At 33.6% G+C, this 18,026-nt stretch overlaps 1 protein-coding gene across 2 annotated transcripts in view; it reads left to right on the forward strand.

Annotated features, from left to right (window-relative positions):
* Nucleotides 1-18,026, forward strand: part of Hers (Histone gene-specific Epigenetic Repressor in late S phase) — a 164,532-nt gene extending 146,506 nt beyond the window's left edge. For both annotated transcript variants that reach the window (XM_090104114.1, XM_090104115.1), the window contains 8 exons: nt 6,898-7,004; nt 8,052-8,156; nt 9,834-9,927; nt 10,359-10,552; nt 11,046-13,169; nt 13,656-13,818; nt 14,442-14,610; nt 15,096-18,026. In XM_090104114.1, the coding sequence (XP_089960240.1) occupies nt 6,898-7,004; nt 8,052-8,156; nt 9,834-9,927; nt 10,359-10,552; nt 11,046-13,169; nt 13,656-13,818; nt 14,442-14,610; nt 15,096-15,297 (3,158 nt within the window). In that variant the 3' untranslated portion in view covers nt 15,298-18,026. The remainder of the gene's footprint in view (nt 1-6,897; nt 7,005-8,051; nt 8,157-9,833; nt 9,928-10,358; nt 10,553-11,045; nt 13,170-13,655; nt 13,819-14,441; nt 14,611-15,095) is intronic.

Consider the following 18,026-nt stretch of genomic DNA (forward strand, 5'->3'; position numbering starts at 1 on the left):
AGAATTTTTCAAATCGGACCAGTAGTTCCCGAGATTAGCGCGTTCAAACAAACAAACAAACTCTTCAGCTTTATAATATTAGTATAGATAATATGAGTTACACATTTAAGACTTAAAATAGGTTAGTAGTCAAGCGAAGACTCGTATATGTTTGTAAATTATTAACTCTTTGTGGCATTAAAAGGATGAAAATAGAATCTAGATAAGGATTGTCCTGCCGACTTTTGTGTTTTAGTGTTATTTATATAATCTTCTTGAATGAATAACTCCGTTGTAATAAAATTCAACTGTATGAAATATTTTAGATAAATCCCTTTTGAACGAACGAAAAATAACAATATAAATGAAAGTAATAGTCAATTTAGGAAAAAGTCGAAAGCTTCACGTTAGTGATTCATTAGAAGTGTTTAAGATTAGTTCCAGCTTTGGTGGTCCATACATTAATATGCAACCAGCGCTACCGTTACAAATCTAAAACGACTAAAAGCCATTTTTACTTTTTGTTAACATTTTAATAGACGTTAAAATTACCGTATCTTCATACTAAATACATTACCGTTATCGATTCTATTGCTATCTTAAAAACAGATTAAGTTTCTACGAAAACAATGTGTACTGAAAATATTTAAGACAAACATTTGGAGGTAAGATTACACAGACAATATTAGCTTAGTACACACGGATCACATTTTATTTCTTATAGTTTTCATCGTTCAATAAATACCGATATAATTATTAGAAACACGTTTGATATCTCGGCAGTAAATGCATTACGAAAACAAAATTATCAACGAGATTGACACCGTAATTATATAAAATGAGATATTAAGGTGCGCGAGTGGGGGGGTCTACGAGACCGCAATCGGTGTATGAGATTATCTAACGTAAGTGCGATACCAAACGCCGAGCTTTTTGCGGCTCCGTGCGGCGGGCCTAATTGCACGCTCCGTGTCGCTAATTGAACAGTTAGTAACCAGTATCTACACGGCCGTGTTTGCTCACAGATTATATGCTTTGAACGCTACACTTTTTAATAGCATATCTTAAGATTTATTCATACTCAACAACCGTCAGATGCGTCAACGGTTAACGCATATATATACAACGCAATTAGCGCAGTAATACGATAATAATTTTGACACGGCCCGATAATGATAACACTTAAATGACATTTGCATATAGAGGGCCCTCAATTAAAGATTAACGTTACACAATTATATTTTTTAACGCGTATAAAATATTAAATAGCAGCTTAATGTCAAGAGCGTTTATCTTGTGCGATCATTTTGATCTCTTAGCCTTTAAAACTTCCTTGAAGTGAACTGAACAGGAGAATGCTAATTGGCGTATATCCGTTTTGTATTTTTCATAAAGCATGTTTTCTTTGTAACCTATAAAAATTTATGCCGAGTGCATCTCAGAATCTGATAGGAGTATATTTTTACAACATCATTCTATTATGTTATGACCTTAGCTATTATAAATTTACACAAAAAACATACTTACGTAAAAGATGAAATCTCCAAAGATAAAATCGAAAACATACTTTTTTATTAGAAATATGCAAAAATAATATGATATCTTAGCAAATAAACCGTCATCGAAAGAATGTTGTATTTATGACGACAAGCTATAAAAGTTGTTACTTTCTACGGCTTCTAAACACGAACGTATTTATTACTAACATAATAATTGCTTTAAAACTTACCAGTTTATTAATTGATATAACAAATAACTGTTATAAAGAACCGCAATCGCGCTTCATTTTCATAATTTATAATTTGTTTACGTATTTGTAACAGAAAATGTTGCAGTTTCGTTAAAAATAATGCATTAGTATTCACCCCATTAGGAACTATTAGTAAATAACTAAAGTTATTTTATTGTGAGTTCATATCTGCCAGTCTAAAATTAATGCATTTTAAAGTACGTTTCATAACTTTGTTATCACGTTGCTCGATACGCACTCTAAAATTACAATACTTACGAATGGGCCTTACAACTTATACTCCGTATTTGATCTTACAATAACATTTAACCAAATACTTCTCAGAAGATACTCCGACAACACAATGAAACCGGTAAATAAATAAATAAATGCAAAAAGTCGCTTCGAAAATAACCCCCTTACAGCAGCTGCGACGAATAAAGGACCAAGGCAAACTACTCGTGTATTTTAGGTCGAGTTTTGTGAAGCAAATTGTGATTTCATTTACTCTACTATATAAAATGCGAATGATACGAAAATAGATCATTTGTTTTATACGTGTTTACGACTTTAAGAAGGTGATTTATCGCCAGTAGCAGTCATTTTAATGCTCGATAAGTTACACGGTGCATTCTGGGAACGTTAAATGTTCATTAACCGTAAATTAATCCTTAAAAAACTTGTTTAAGTGTCGCTATAAATTGTGAGAGGAAAGCTTCTCCAGGTTATTTAATAATGTTTTTAAATATAATTCGCCGCAATTACCCACTTCAATTGCTACTTAATTCATGTCAAACATTCATTGTTCATAAATAAGACGTTAATTGGCAACTGCCTATATATTCAACCTCAACGGAGAATTCGGAGCTTTACTGCTGTACAATAAATAAGAACGGATCCCGAACTTAACTTTGATTGAAGCTATGTATACGTAATGAAGAAGTATTTGAAGATATGTTTAGGTGTGGTTGGTACGCGGAGTTTAGACGATAAATCTATTTCAGACAACAAACTTTTTTGACTCTACATTTGTTTATTAAGGCTACATTTTCTATATTAAATACTCCTTACACATGTTCTTCAACGAAATGTACGCGGTACATACTTGTAGTTATTCACAATCTTTCTTTCACTCCACAGTCCACATCATTAAGCTCCTCTCGAGTATTACGGATGCACCTGCTTATTTATGGTCATGTCTCCACAATCTATGACGCCTTAATGCATACTTATCTGTTTCTATTAATCTAATTTGTTTTAGCCAGCATTATTTTAATGAAGTGATTGTAATCTTAATAAATAGCTGATGATCGAACAGGTGACCGCCATAGTCCGCTCGTAAATTGGTTTTTGAAATGCATCAAAGTATGACGCCGATATAATTGAAGTTAAAATAGTTATCTATCCATAATTTACTATATTAATTGAGTTGCATCAAAATTACACCTTACGTTTTAACGAAGGTATCGATGAATAATATTAATTCGTAGTTGATATTATAATGCTCGGTGGTTTGTCTCTTTAATTGATTATACCACGGTCCACGGCTAAAGGAATGTATTAATTTTCTTTTATTTCAATTTAATTATATGCAAATTGGGAATAGGTACGCAGACAACATTTTATAATGCACATTGTATGTCTGTTAAAACGTATACGTACCTACATTCGGTACATTAGAGCCTTTATCGGATCAAACAAGAGAACTCGCGTGTAGCCAATTAGCTGCGTCCTTTCAACAACTTACGACAATCCGAACCGACCACTCTCGTCTCTCAGTCTTATCTAAACAGAGGTGTTCAATCGTGCTTGTAATTGAAAAACTTTAGAATGTTCTTTATCTTTTATTGCTGTAATAGCGCTGCATTCGAATTCCGTTTACGTAACACTAAATGCAGATCTAAACATTTTTGAGCAAACTATATTTTCCAAGTAGAAATTCGGCAAATTAAATGAGCTGCAGTACTCCAAGTTATTGCCGCCTCCCCGCCCTCGCACGATTTCTATGCGAAATAACGGTAATGCGGCACACTAGCGCCACGCGGCCTAAGCTTGAACTAACATCACTCATTGTATGAGTATTTGTGTTATGGCGTTGTTCTAAATTGTAATTGCATTAGCGTTTCTAATTTAACAGTTTTATCTTGTTTATTAAAACGTTGTTTATTTAAAAGAGTTAGCAAGTCTTTTGTTTTTGTTTGCTCATATAACAACCAACCATGCCATTTTACTCGTTTGTTTAAAATATTTAAAAACATGTAATAACTTTTAGGAATTTTTATTTATAAATTGACTATAATGACTCTACAATTGATTAAAAAATAGGACCGAATAAGAATAAGTCTTGTAGGTTTAATATATTTGTTAACTTTATAAATATTACACACAGACCCACATAAAATTATGTTCAAAATATAGCATCAAAAACTTGTGTATAGTTATCAAATCGTGATAGCGGTTGAATGAAAATGTCGTAAAATCGGAAGTGATTATGACCACAAAATATATTGTATTTACCGCAAATGCGGTGAAAGCGCATACACTAAAATATTTAGAGCATTTATTGTATACGAAATTGAAAACAGACTGTAAAAATTAAACGATATGATAATATTGTGAAACAATAATTACATAAATGTTTTAAAAATAATCCCTAAAATATGCTTTTCTTTTGATATAGAATTTTAACTAATCAAAAATTAAGGATTAAGCTTAAGATAAGTAATAAGTTAGGTTAGTAGTAGTCGGTTTTTTACTAACAAAACCTCAACTATTTTTAATATACATATACATATATCTGAACTATGTCCCTACGTAATTTTTTTTCATCCTTATCTTTACATCACACCTGATCTCCATATTTTTTTCAAAGTATTACACAATATTCCACGTGTATGTTTTGCGGTAATATATTCATTGAATGATACAAATTAATCCGTAATATAAACGTTTAAGACAAATTAATTGAAATATAATCCGAATAAACATTTTATGGCCGCCTAAATCGCGCCAAACGACATCCTAAACCTTGTGCTTTGTAATAAAGATAAAAAAGTTGACAAACCGGTTATGTGATTCAAAATAATAATTTGGAAAAATGTATTTAATTCTATAAAATAACTTCGTTCATTATTTATTCAAATTTAAAAGTCCCTTGACAAAATTTCCTGTGTTTAATTTATTAACCTACGTGTAACGAGAGGCTCATAAAGTCGTTTTAAATTATTTGTTAGATGAAAAATATATTCAACGTTTTGATGTACGAGATAGTTCCATCCCACGCAGCATCATTCACGTAAATTAGCACAGATAAATACCTAAATTTAAATCGGCTTCATTATATAGCCTCTAGCAATGGTCGTGACATACTAATAATCATAAAATTACTATTTTTATTTAGTTTCCCTTATGTACTGAAAATAAATTGTTGTCTTATTAGTTTATAAATTATTCAATCGGATTCATCAATTATAACTTGTTTAGAAATCACGTATAATACCTACCCTCATTATATACAACAGCTGTTATTTATCATACTACCTTATTTATCTTATCATATAATATTATGTAGTTTAATCCTGCGACCTTGTTTACATTATATTAGCGAAATGTGTATCGAATTTTACCCAAATCGGTGCCGTTATTTTAATTCACTGAAGCAATATTTACGATTACTGAAACATACGAACTTTGTACACAGTATATTAGTTTGTTTTCACTATTATAATTTAGAGTCATGTACATTTTATAGATAAACAGATTGTTTTCAAAGTAAATAAAAACATTTAGAGCAATAGAATGCCGTTGTTTAATGTGCTTCCATATCAAACGGAGGTGGGCGACCACATCCGTTGCTGACCCTTAAATAGCTGACGAAACATTTAAACACAAAGAAAACATTAACAAATTACAATACTTAGAAAAAGTTATATTAGAAGGCCTCATTGTACTATTCACATTGTTTGCCTGTCAATACCTGTTGTACAGCTGGCTTTTGTTTTTGATTAGTTCATGGAAGGGTTTATGTTGTTCTAGTTAGACCGATTTGGAATTATAAATGTAAGTATTACGCACTATTTAAACTTTATATTTTTAATCTACCTATTAATTTTAAATAAATTACAATATTGGATAATTTTCTCAACAAAAAATTATGCATAAAATTCATGGATTCGCATGAAAAGATTTCAAGATTGTATATTCAGTACTTATTTGGCTGTTGCCTATTGAAAATGATTGTAGCTATTAGCTATAGAGTCGATTATTCAATAGTTTTCTATTATATTTAAATTTTGCAGACACAATAAACTCATAACGAAATCGCATTGTTAACTTCACATTTAATTATACGAAAGCGTAATTTATTTTTAATTGTTGTACGATAGCTACCGAGTTCCGACGCAGACGTACGCCGGCTCAATTAGCATGTATTAATGCTAACGGATACCAGATAAGCACTAGATTGCTCTATTGAATAGATAAAGTTATAGTGAGCCCTTAAAGCCGGAAAACCTCTGTCAGACGGTGAAGTGCGTTTTATTGAATGTTAAACAGTTTTCTGCTTGAATTGCCATTTGCTAGATATCGCACTGAACGCGATAACTGGAAGCTTTTAGAATTTGTCAGCTTTTATGTAACGCCGTGTAGCGTGTTAAATATTAATGATCCTAAGCACTGATTGCAGCTAAGTGAATCTCTTAATTGCTTTAAACTCGTATTTTATATCGACTCCATTAACGTTTATTAAATCCATCATAACAATTTAATGCAAATAACAACTTGCTAAGTAATGTCATAAATTATTCTATACAATAAATACTCGTACATTTGCATACAAAATCTTTATACAGAAAAGTATATCTTATAAATGTACTAAGTCTCATATTCTTGTCAAATATCAAGAGGTACTCTGAATATTAAACTATGAATAAACGGATCAACATGTACATTCGTAACCCGATTACAAAAGGTTTTCGGGATTATAATTTTTCCGTCAGTATTTCTTAGAGATAATTTTATTAAACCCAAATCTTCGCCTACGTTTTTCTTAGGTACAAACTTACATCAATTTCAAGCCAAGAAAAGTTTTTACTATAGGGATCATACAAATGTATAATATTTAATAGTACAATATAAGTCATATTTGTTTTTTTATGTTTTTTAATTATTGTTTATTTTGTTGTCTCCAGGATACTACCAACCAGCGGGGCCCCTGATTAAAGAAAGCAGTGCTGAAGCAGAACGAGCGCTCACGAGGTACCACCCAGCACCACACTACCACACGCCTCACCCACCTGTAAGTATCACTATCTATCTACATAGTATAAAACAAAGTCGCTGTCTCTGTCCCTATGTATGCTTAAATCTTTAAAACTACGCAACCGATTTTGATGCGGTTTTTTTAACAGAGTGATTCAAGAGGAAGGGCAAATAATTTATTAGGTGTTAAACAAAGCGGGCGAAGCCGCGGGCGGAAAGCTAGTTACTAATATGGTACAATTTAATTGCTTATCTGATGTTTTATTTGTCTGTGGTTTGTGGCCAAACTAGTGTACTGAAATCCTGTCTTAATTTATAACTCATTTTTACACGCTTTTTATTAGCTTCACCTGTATGTTTGTAACCGACTTCTTTGGGCGCGATTTTGACCCACTTTAAACGGCCAGATTTCGTTCAAACTTTGTAGATTTATTTAGGACCGATGACAATACACTAATTTGATAAAATAAATAATAGTTAAAAAAAAACACGCGTTTTATAGAAAACCGAACTAAAAGCGTGTTTTTTAGTTTTTTTAAACTATTATTTTTATTCAGAAGTAGTTCAACTTAAAACTTACAAATGCCTCTATATCTTGTTGGTAAATAAACACTATATCATGTATAATAATCAATAACCATAATCTAAAAAACACATTCACAAGACTAACAATAACACTTTAAAAATGTGCGTATCGTATTATTTTTATTTTGTTTTTCTAATGCCATAAATTATAAGAAAACAATAGGCAATAATGTTTTGTTATTATGGAAAGATCGTTCCTTCCGCAACATCTCTTTATAAAACGTTCTTTATTCAAGCGTTTCATTTGTTTCTAGATAACCTAATAGCTACAAATTTATTATATTGACAATTCCCAATGACAGGAGTAACTCAATTTACGTCATTTGCTGGCCTGTAAAGTTTGAGACGCACGGAATGATTTCCTTCGTCCCTTCATGACTGTTTTCTTAATACTCCGATTTAGTCGGATCACGTCCAATGCACGTATTGACACAATTTATTTTGTCCGCCTCTTCCTTTTTTAGCGAGAGTTTATTTGATTTATTTCAATTGTCAACAGGTACTGCAACAGTATGGGCCGTATTATCCCACAGATCTCTGCTACGGGCGGTATTACAGGCCCCCGGGGCCCTACCACATGGCCGCCCCACAACCTGATGCACCGGTAGGTTTCTGTTTATATTCAAAACTCTACTCGTACTTTAATTTTTATGAGACTGACTTGTCAATCTTTGTACTTTGTCAGTTTTCAGATGTTTCGTTTCTTAATGTTTTTTTTAGATATAAATATAACAAACTGAATTTTGTTTTATGAATATACATAGTTTGTCGCATAATTTGTACGAATACCTATATTCTGATATATTGTAGTGCCCCAAATTTTTGACACAGTATTAAATTAAATATTGTATACATATAAATGCCTTTGATTTATTAAATGTTCGCATATAAGCAACTAACATTTGTTTATACTTACTACAAGGCATTTATATTAAATAAAATATGTAAAACTATTATAAATGTATTTCAGTTATAAAACATTCATAGTATGGCTTTAAAGACCCATTGTATTTGAATAATACAATTATCTACAATTCAATTCAATTCTAATGCGATTTACTTCCGATATAAGTTAGTACTATAGGTACAGTCTAGTATACTTATATTCTATACTTATACTCTATACTTTAAAATCTAATGGCATCAATTGAAGACCTATATGTTAAAACAAACTTCAATTTGTAGGGTTCCTACTAATAAATCTTTATAATGTAATTTTTATTGACAGTTTTTGCTAAGATATTGCTATAGCGACATCTATATTGTATGTTCTAGATTGTAAGATATACGTTTTAGCTTATAAGTTACATGGTGGCAATTCTATTTGTATTTCTATTTACGAATACTGATAAATTTATATTCAAGTTCATATAGAAATACAATAGAAGATAGCTATCACAAGAATAAAAGATTTGTTTTAAAATATATATACATATTATAAATTCCATAACATTGCGATTAAAGGGGCACTAAACCGATTTTTCAAACGCAAAGAACATATAGATTATAAATTGACTTTTGCCAAACTAAAGCGCATTTGTCACAGATTGATAAAATTAATTATATTATTTTATATTATGTATGATCATTTTTAAGATACCTAATAAATGTGTATAAATTTTCGTTACCATCAACTTCTTAAGGCTTATATACATGCGCTAATAACCTTGACCATACTTGACGGATCTCAAACCTCTCCCGCTGCACCTTCTTTTTTCCTCGCATTTTGTATTTAAAAAGATACCAATCAGTGAAACAAAATATCCTCGTCAGGGACTGTTGTGTAACTGATAATTTATTAAACATAAAATTTTCAGAGCTCTAAGTCAGCAGGTTACGAAGTTTATAGAGTATTTGCGGAAAAATCGATGACCACGGCACATTTTTTTTCTAGAAATCTATTAACTTTGGAAAAAAGTCCTCGCGAGCAATTAAAGATCAAAGACCATCCTATTTTATATATTTTTTTCGGTATTGTGCTTTATGTTGTACCAGACTTTATAGAGGTTGAACATAGTCGAAATTGCCGGGTAACGCCTTAATTAACTAAGATACAACTAACGCCTACACAATTCGCAAAGGTGTGGGCAGTGAAGCATTCTTAATCAAAACTTCTATTTCGCCCAAAGGGCAAATCTATTGTTATAATTTCGATACAGTTTCAACTAAGAAATTATTATAGTCTTGTTGTTTCATTGATATAATAATAGTTGATAGTAAGCCATTAAGCACAGCTTTGCGAATATTCTGGTGTTTTTTTTAGAATTAGCAATTATTTCAGATGGTCGGCGTCGGCAACGAGCCGTACCCGCCGCCACAGTACTACGGGACCCCACCGTGCTACCAACATTCACCACAAAGAATACCATATGTCGGTAAGTAACAACAGTACCGCTTGATATAATTAATTCAAAATTTATGCTAATTTTCATAATGAATACTAAACAGCTAACAGTTACACGTGTAACGCAAAATATAGGTATGTAAGATCTTTAACACGTGGTGTAATAATATATTACCCTCCTAAAATTTCCCAGAATGTCGAGATCTTGTTATTTCAGTATTCGCTCTATGAAAATTACCTTTATTATCTATTTCTCAGTCAGTAACTTAACAAGAAACAAACTACCGTATACCGTGTCTATTTTAATTTGTATTCTGCTAGAACGGTTTAAACAAGAAAATCATAAACATAATAAAAAATGTATTTTCGTCCAACAACTTAGTAGAGGAACTTAGTAGTAGATAGCACCTAATAACTTTAAATAAAACGCGTCATTTATGTTACTCCTACTTCTCTTCACAGAGTATCGAGGATGCCCGTGCCCATTAAACGCGTGTCCAAAAAACGTCCTTATTGGGCCCGCTACTGGTAAGGCCCCGACCGGTGGCGGCCCCTTGGACGTTCCCTCCGCACTCGAGCCGCCCGGGGGCGCCTTCCGACCGAAGGTGCGGGCGTGCACGCTGGACTCCGCTGCAGATACGCACGGCAGCGGGAAGGTGTGTACGCACCTTTATAACTTGCGACTGTGATGGTTTATCACCTATTTAAAGCTTTTTAACGTTTTAATACAATGTTCAAATATCTCACAAATAAGGTAAAAGATAATAAATAGGTAGAGGCTAAAATATTTCATGCATATAATTTAACATATGAATAATTTATGAACAATTTACCTGATTGTGCAAATGGCTAATAAAAAATTCAAATCATTGCTGATAATTAACTCATTTATTACTTTTACAATAATCTACATAGTTAATAATAGTCTAATGCTCAACAGATGTAAATATTATGAACATTCCACACGAAATGTGTTTTCATTGCACAGATTTGTTATTAATATAATCGTTCAATCATTTACAACTCATAATTTTAAAGCATAATATGTAAAACTAAAGAGTTGGTTCTACTCTACATTTTACTAAAACCTATGAAGTGATAAAATAAGTCTTAATGCACATATTTATAAATCAATTATTTTCGTTTCAGGATCCACCATTAGAGCTGGAACCACCTGAACCACCCACAGCAGCCGATGCGCCCCACCCGTGTCCCTTACCGGCCATGGGTGGGGCTTCTCCCAAAAGGGAGTTATTCGATGTCCGCGACAGCTTAAGATTAACAGCTGATCTCCCTGGATCTGCTGAAGCCGTCGGCCCCCCCTCACCAGCGAGGGGCTCAGCCGGTGCCTGTGCACCACAACCTCCACCCATTGCACCAAGGCGAGCTAGGCTAGGAAAAGCCATGGCTCGGCGATCTCTGGCTGGTGACGACACAGCCCTACTATTAACACAACAACCTCCACAAACTCATGAAGCCGACGATGACGTGCTAGCCATATCACCACCTATCTGCGCTCCTATTGATTTATCATCCTCAGACGAAAGGTCCACTCCTCTAGTTGACGTAAAGAAAGAAAATGAAGGTCCTACGTACGCCTCGTCTAGAAAAATAGACGCACAAGCACTTAAGGAACATAATAATTGCATGACAGCATTGACGGAAGGCGCCATAGTTACAGATGCTGCAAAACCAATTAAAAGGAGACATTCGAGGCCCAAACTAGAAATTGAAATGAAAGACGTGCAACTTGAAGACGTTTGTAAAACAAATGGAATAGGCGAACACGTTAAGTTACAAAAGCGCAGAAAGGTTTCGGGAGATCTCACTGATGTGCCACGAATTGAAGTAAAAGAAACCAAAAAAAGAAAAAAGCAAAATAAGAAATCCCCCCAAATAATTTCAGAGAAAAAATCTACCAAGCGAAAATCTGATTCACTTAACAGTGAACCAAAAGCTAAGAAAATGCTATTAGAAACGTCATTAAATAAAGATACCCGAGTGCAAAATATTATCGCAATAAATGATATATCACAAGACGATTTATCTTTGAAACCAAAAACAAAAAGTGCAGAAGTATTAGATAACCTAATAAAGAAAAATAGTGTTGAACGAACAGATGTCAAAGGATACGCAGCGGATGGTGAACTAAATCCTGCAGCTTTATTTTTGGTAACAAATGAAAACACTGCACAAAATTGTACAAAAAAGACGCTTAACATCAATAACAACGTCGTTGATAGCAATACTTCAATAAATGGGGTAACACCTGAAACTATTGCAGCTGTAAGTCAACTCATAGAGAAAAAATTAGCCAACAAAAACGCATGTAAAGTAGAAAAAGTAAACTCAAAAATAACACATAATATAAAATCAGTATTAAATAGTAGTACCCCTAACGAAACCGTACTTAGTTTTAAGGAAGAAAAGAAAAGTGGAGTGCTCGCAAGCATTGAAAAGTGTACTGAGAAAAGTGATATCGATAGTGAAAAATATAATATAAATCCAATTAGTATAATTAAAAACAATTGTGAACTCCCAAAAGTTAAGAGTGAAAGTGTAACAATTAATAATATTAAATCAGAGAACTGTCCTAAAACCTTAAAAGCATTAAAATCACAAAAAGCTAAAATTGGTACAATATCTGATTGCGAAGTGACAAAAAATATTTGCGACAGCAGCTGTGAATCTCAAAACATAAAAACGGAAAGCAATGATGATAAAACCGGTGACAAGTTATCAAACGAGAACCAGATTTCAGATTTTAATAAATTGGACAAGATTGTAACGAACGGGCTCCAACCGAGCAAATTACCAATCGATACCGTAAACGGTGATCTCAAACGAAAAACGGTAGAGAAAGTAGTAAAACTGTTGGTATCAAAGCGCCAAGCCAAGATCGACGAGATAGTGGCCGAGAAAGATGTAGATAAGATCGATGACAATCTGCAGCTGGAGAAGACGAAACGGTGCAAGTTAACGGAGAAGACGAATGAACTGAAAGGGAAGAATGTAGAGAAAGTTGCCAAGTTACTAGTGTCAAAAAAGACTGTGATTAAAACTGATGAAGCCGCGTTGGTGATAGAGGACGCTTGTTCGTCGCCGGTGCCGGGGTTGAAGCGGCGGGCGAGGCGGAGGCGGAGCGGTGCGCGGCGCTTGCGGCGTGTGGCCGCGCCGCTCGCACCGCCCGACCTGAAGCCCAGACCGCCGCCACGGTGGAGCAATGGATGGAACTGGGATGGAGATTACTACCTTTCTAAAGTCTACCTCAATGTGAGTATTTTATTATGTATAAAATAAAAAAGGCATGATCGTCAATTTTGTATGCGGTGTTCCATGGTCGTCAATGTAGTATGAGATTTTTCGCATTTGTTTCACTGATTGATTATCGTATTATCTTCATGACTTCATGAGCAATATTATCAGTGTTCTGTTCAGAGTGAGTTAACAAAAAAAAAATTGGTTGTCTGTAAAGTCGGTTTACTGACGATAGTTGAACGTGACAACGTCCGATTGTGCTTCTTTGTCGTTCGTTCCGCGCTCTCGCTCGCACTTCAAGCCTTACATGGAACGCCTCAGAGCGAGGTAACGCCGCATGAATCATGTTTTTTCGTGCGTGCAGGCGGCTCCATCGAATTATAAGACGTTGTCACGTCAATAATTACAAAGATTTTCTATGACATTAATGAAACATATTCGAAACACCAGCTATTATAATATAAATATAGTAATAACGTAAAAATGTGTCTGTATATACAGAATGACTCGCGTCTGGACCGCACGGCGCGCTGCTGGTCGCGCATGACGCACGCGAGCGGCGACCGCGTGGCGCGCGGCGACTGCGTGCTGCTGCGGGCCTCGCAGGCGCGCGCACAGCCCTTCGTCGCACGGGTCGCTAGCTTGTGGGAGAACCCGGATGATGGTAAATATACTCATTGTCATGTTAATAAATTCATGTATAATGTATAATATTGATGTGCGTTTTGCAATTCTATGGTTTAGTTAATTTTGTAAAATATTAAAGAAATTTATGCGTATGTCTTTCTTGTGTATGTTTTTCATAGGTTTTACTTGTTCATATTTTAATACAAGCAATGATGCGCTACCAAAAACCAGTATATATAAATCTAGTTTATATGCCCTGTGTGATCACCAAGTTACACACATGACATACCTACACGTACGTTTTATTCTGTCACTTGTCAGTAGTGAATTCAGATTTAGTAAAACTGTTTTATATCGTTAACTTCTCCTTTTGAATTGTGAAACATTTCCTGAAATATTTATTGTTATTCGACGACGCGGTTGGCGCAGTGGTAAAGTAACTGCCTACTGAGCCGACGGTCCCGGGTTCGATCCCCGGTCAGTGCAAATATATGTGTGATGAACTCAATTATTTGTTCTTGGGTCTGGGTGTTATTATTTATTAAATATTATATTTATCGTCGCCTAGTACCCACAATACAAGCCTTAATTGAGCTTACTGTGGGACTAGGTCGATTTGTGTAATAATGTCCTATAATATTTATTATTATTTATTCCCAGGCGAGATGATGGTATCGCTAGTGTGGTACTACCGGCCGGAGCACACGGAGCGCGGGCGGCAGGCGAGCGACGCGCCGGACGAGGTGTTCGCGTCGCGGCACAAGGACGCCAACTCCGTCGCCTGCATCGAGGACAAGTGCTACGTGCTCACGTTCAACGAGTACTGCCGGTTAGTGTGCGCTTGCCTTTATTGTGTTTTTTTGAAGTGAAAACTTTTTTAGCGGCGTTGGGTATAAAATCTTAAACTCGCGTCAGGACACGTGACCTGATCGAAAAAGCGTAAGATGGATACCATTCCAAAATATCAAACATGCTGAACGTTAATAATCAAGTTTTCACTTCTGCCGGCACTCCCGGAGTGCAACCCGTCTTTTTTTTCTAGTATGTACTTGTTTTTAAGATAGAGCAGTTGTCACTTTCTTTATAAATGTAATTTTATAAAGTAGTACTTTCTGTGTAGTTAAATTTACCTACCTATACTTTGATGCATTTGTAATAGGAATATTTTATTGAAAATGATAAAAGTTTATGAGTTTTCGGAGTCTTAGCGGTCTTATTCTATCAAGTAAAATTTATATATTACTCTTCTACATATAAATGTTTTTACTTTTTACATATAAAACGATTCAATATCAATTGTCTATCTCTTTACAGATATAGAAAACGGCTAAAAGCAATAGAAGAGGGGATAACAATCGCGCCATCCATAGTCCCACCGCTACCAGCGAGCGAGGTGACGCCGGCCGTAGCGCCCAACGACACCAAACTGCCTCCCTCCGTTTCACCAGACCTAGTACTTTTCTGCAGGAAAATCTACGACTTTCGCTCCAAAAAAATACACGTACCGAATAAATGAAATGATCTAACTTAACCTTTTGGATTCTCATTTAAACACAAAACCAAAGCTAACCGACAACTTCAGTGTTTGGTCGAAGTTCCTCGACGCTGGACCGTTTTGTATGGAACTTGTAGTGTCATTGTCAGTACAAACTTTACTGATTAGTAGCGTGTGTTATCTGTGACCGTTTCTATTTTCGAACAATCGTGTGGTTACGTTCCGTTGCTTTTAATGTCGTAGAACGTTTCTTGTAATTAAATTGATTTGCTAATTTGTTTTATTGTTCGATAATAATAATGATAAAAGATGCCTTTTTATAAAAAAATAAGTAGATGTAAGTAAACCGTGAGCATAATTATTGTGTATAGATTCTTTGGCTTATAAATGACTGTGCCCAATTTCTTACTTCCGTAGATATGAGTATGTGATAGACATTATCGTGGTTTGTGTGGACTCTTCTTTATAATAATTTAGTACTACAGTGAAGCATTTAATATATATTTTAGTTTATATCTTCTTTAATCAGACTTTTCCTTTAATAAGTTTCTTTCAGATAAAATTATATGTGTTATAGTTAGGACTATACATTTTACGTGTACTTATATGTTCAATGAAAAGTAGAGAGAATGTTTTTGGAATCAATTTTGGATGTTCGCACAAAATATACCTAAATCGTAATGTATGTATTTTAAATATATATTCAAATAGATGGCAAATTTTACCTTTATACGCGAAATCCTTTAGTGATGGACCCTACAATACCTCAGCTTTATTCCATTATGATCAGTTAGATAAATTTGCTTCAATTAAAATCTGTATGTCAAACGTAGCGCTTAGATTTAAGGAATAAAATTAAAAACCAGTAAGTTAAACATCACAATTTTAAACGACTCTCAGTTAAAATGAATGTTTTTTAACACATTGTTTTAATTATTATTTCTTATGTAGTTGTATGTACCGAATCGCTATTTATATAAACGGTATGCAATCCATATTATTTATTCATGTTGTTTTAAGTATCTCAGCGGGAATTGATTTTAATGTGTTGTTATTCCTCTGCGTCTTACAAAAATTGAGCTTTTGGGGAAATTTACTTCAAAATATTTATTCATAAAGACTGATTTTGCAAGAGTCATTTTAATGAGACGATCAATTTTATCAGTTACCTTTTGTATCACAATCATTTTATACCAATTTATTTACACATCATAATGACATTCAGTGAATATAATATACCTAATTTATTGTAAAAAAAATAAACAAATGGGATCATTGTAACATATTTTAAATATAATATTAGACGATAGATGTATACAAAAACACGTGTGTGTTGAGTGAAAAGGGATATATTGTACCGTGTACGAATATTATAGTAAAATCTCTCTTATCATTAGAAGACTAAACCGAATGCACCAACGCAACTCAAACATAAAACAAGATGGGACTTGCTGTTTGAGGCTACGTTTAGGAAACAAACTAATATAAGGGCCTGTCTACACCGATTGAATGTTAAGTGTTTCAAAATTAAGAGAATATAAAAATTATATTCCAAAATTTAATATGAAAAATCCTTGGGGCCTGAATGAATTATAACATATTTTTGGTTACAAATTATATAACAAGGGTGCTACGCCTTTTCACAATATTCAATTGATATAGGCGGGTCTATATTCAAAGTAAAAATGATATACCAATGAAACGTTAGAATTTACAAATTTTAAGATCTTATGTTGCGTTGTATTTTGTGTATTAGGTTCGTGATTTTTAAGAATGTAGTTCGAAATAAAGATTTATATTTAACGTTAACTATATATTTCCCACGTGAAATAATAAAGGGCATTTATGTTTGCAAATTGTGTAGATATCTTACTTTCTTTACTTCTACGTGTCTTCGGGTTTTGTTGTTAGCTATGTTTTGGTTTACTGTATTATTTTGTTGTATATATTTGTATAATTTTAGAAGTATGTACTGACATTATTTAACTATCCAGTGAGATTTTTTAATTTTGAACTAACGTGCCCATAACGTGAAATTGAATTGTGTAAGAGTATCTTATAAGGAAAATTGTAATGTGCTCCTATGAGCAAAAAAATAATCTGGTGTATCTTTTATGATGGGCATTTATACATTAAAAGAAACGATTGCATAAAACGAATCTCACTGGTGTCTATTCCAAAGCTTAAGTTTCTATATTATTTCTTATTCTTTGCTTGATGCCAAAAATTTAGCTGCAAACTCTATTATTCTATAACAGTGTAATACAAATCTCCTTTTAATTTAGGCTATCGATGATCAATGGAATATGTAAATGAATTCAAGATTGGTTATAAGACCTAAAAGAATCACTCTCGTGGCTCATCTCGACATCGCATCGCATTGGACATTCTCTTTGCAATTTTAAATTGGGTAATCTAGAATTTGTATGCATATTCCCTCGATTTAATTACTCATTATTAGTTAATTATAGATTTAATGAGTAAATTCCATAATAATAATATAAGTGAGCTCTCCCTTGCTTGTAGGTGGATTGTTTTAAATGTTACCTGGTATTCAGCTGTTGCAACCCTCTATAGTCAATGATAATTTTTAGAATTAGGTGTACTAATAAGGAAGAATACCTTGTTTTTATTATTTATTTGTTTCAATGGAAATTATATAGGTATATTTTTATTATTGTAACCTACATAGTTACGTTGGCTGTAATTTAATATTGATGTAAAATTAATATATGTATTTTTATTTCAAA

This window comes from Colias eurytheme, chromosome 7 (assembly GCF_061535395.1).
Source record: "Colias eurytheme isolate Ceu_HAF_F1 chromosome 7, ilColEury1 Martin Lab GWU primary, whole genome shotgun sequence".
Classification (NCBI taxonomy): domain Eukaryota; kingdom Metazoa; phylum Arthropoda; class Insecta; order Lepidoptera; family Pieridae; genus Colias; species Colias eurytheme.